This window comes from Triplophysa rosa, linkage group LG3 (assembly GCF_024868665.1).
Source record: "Triplophysa rosa linkage group LG3, Trosa_1v2, whole genome shotgun sequence".
In the NCBI taxonomy this organism is placed as follows: domain Eukaryota; kingdom Metazoa; phylum Chordata; class Actinopteri; order Cypriniformes; family Nemacheilidae; genus Triplophysa; species Triplophysa rosa.
In genome coordinates, this window is record NC_079892.1 from 15,289,072 (window position 1) to 15,291,320 (window position 2,249).

Consider the following 2,249-nt stretch of genomic DNA (forward strand, 5'->3'; position numbering starts at 1 on the left):
AGTTAACATTTCGCCACTTTACGGCGCATAAGTTTACATCAAATCTTCTATATCCGGTCTTTTGAGACGCGTCTATTGAAAAACAATAGTATGAACCAAAGCAAACATTTATACAGACAACACAACTTCAGTTATTGCGCCGATTATGAATTAAAATGCTGTGAAGATCATAATTGATGTACTTAACGTGAACCAGATTTTTCAGCGTATTCATTTGTTAAGAACACAACCAAGATCATATCAAGATGTCAGTGAAACGCTGCTCTTTAGTGGGCTGGTGGGTGGCTCTTAAAAGAGCCCTTTTAATGAAAAGTCTGGAGAAGGAATTTACTTCTTTTTCTTTGTCGTCTTGGGTTTGGCAGCCTTGACCTTCTTTGGGCTTTTGGCAGCTTTGTTTGGACTCTTAGTTGCTTTCTTGGGGGCCACTGGCTTCTTCGCCTTCTTGGGGCTCTTCGTTGCCTTTTTAGCGGCGGTGGCGGCAGGTTTCTTGGCCTTCTTGGGGGATTTCTTTGCTGCGGTCTTCTTTGCCGCTGCAGTCTTCGGCTTCTTGGCAGCAGCAGCGGGCTTCTTTGCTTTAGGAGCGGCTTTCGTCGCCGGCTTCTTTGTCTCGGCTTGTTTTTTGTTGAATTTGAAAGATCCTGAAGCGCCGGTTCCTTTGGTCTGGACCAGAGTGCCTTTAGTCACCAGACTCTTGATAGCGATCTTGACGCGGGAGTTGTTCTTCTCCACGTCGTAGCCGCCGGCAGCGAGAGCTTTCTTCAGGGCGGCGAGAGACACGCCGCTCCTCTCCTTGGAAGCCGACACAGCTTTGACGACGAGTTCGCCCACGCTTGGGCCCGATTTCTTGGCTTTAACAGCAGATTTCTTCTTGGGCGCTTTAGCAGGCGGAGCGGCAGCAGCTGGCGCGGTTTCTGCCATTTTCTTTACAGTACAGTCACACAATCTGTTGTAAATCAGGAATGAGTATCGAAAGAGCGCGGCGCTGCAGTCTTATACAACACATGAGAACCGTACAGACTCAACCGGCCAGTTCAGCGTCTGTGTGCCTAGCCGAGCCGTTGATTCGTGTGTTTTCTTATCTAACATTTACAACAGAACCGGACTCTTAAACCCCGTTTGTGCGATAAAAACAATATGAACACAAAGCAGAGATCCAAAGCTGTATCTTGAAGCTGAAAAAACACGGCGATTAAACGTTTAATTTGGCATTTTCGTCTCAAATCTGCGAGTAACGTCAGCCTTTTTGTCAGCCTTAACGTCAGTTTTGCTTGAATATTTTGTGGAAAGCTTTCGCGCGTCTTCTGTGTGTTTAACAGGCACCTGAAAAATCACTTGAATGAAATAAACATCATCGGGGGTCTCGTGAAGTCTCATTTATAGGAGTTATTTTGGCCATATTGAAGCACTCGCGCCATCCAGTCGCTTCCCGTCCGTGTGACTGACAACTGATCTGCATCTGAGTCATTCCACGAAATCGCTGCCTTTATAATTTGGAAAATTAAAAACAAAATACGTTGAATCAATCAATAATTTAAGATTGAAGACATCCTAAATTACAAGAAATTCTAGTGTGATCTCAGGCGGTGTAATCTCTTAGTTTATGGCTATTTGCATACTCCATCATTTGATAGCCTATTTTTGTCATCCCTATTTTTATATTCTTGAATGGTTATTTTATTATTCTTCGTTACAGACAAAAGTTTTACTATACAGCCTACTAGTTAAAACTATTTGTTATAGTAGTCATATGCTAAGTAGCCTATTTTGTTACTCTTTTCACTAGGATTGTTTTTGATGCTTGTCACTCATTTTAATTGTCATTCAATTCACCAAGAACATCATGATTTTGGAGAGTTGTCATGTCGAATTAGAAATATATATTAAACGAGATATTAAAGCAACGTTTTTTTTTCTTCAAAAATACGATCAAGTTTCAGTTCTAACTGAAAAATCTGGAAGGCTATTTCAAATATGTCTATATCTTTTTTTTATTAAATTAATGCCAGCAAAAGGATTGATCAGGAGTGATCAGAGACACCCTGCTTATCTTAATCTTCTGAAACTGATCACATCAGGATCCCGAGAACAGGGCTGTAGCCAGAACTTTTTTCAGTAGGGTTCAATCTTTATGGAAAGCCAGGAGGGTCAAAAACTCGCGAATTTTAACACGTCAACAACGCGTAAAGTACGTGTTGTTTGCGCGTAGAGTACGTGTAGTTTACGCGTGAAAAATCGACGCGTATTCTACG

General features: G+C 42.0%; 1 protein-coding gene across 1 annotated transcript; it reads right to left on the reverse strand.

Moving 5' to 3' along the window:
• Positions 1–219: 219 nt before the first annotated feature.
• On the reverse strand, positions 220–958 carry LOC130551997 (histone H1-like). Its single transcript, XM_057330081.1, has one exon. The coding sequence runs from the start codon at positions 916–918 to the stop codon at positions 328–330; it is 591 nt and encodes a 196-aa protein (XP_057186064.1). The 5' UTR covers positions 919–958; the 3' UTR covers positions 220–327.
• Positions 959–2,249: the final 1,291 nt, after the last annotated feature.

Coding starts and splice junctions, on each gene's coding strand:
- LOC130551997 (XM_057330081.1), bottom strand. CDS start 918: ATGGCAGAAACCGCGCCAGCTGCTGCCGCTCCGCCTGCTAAAGCGCCC.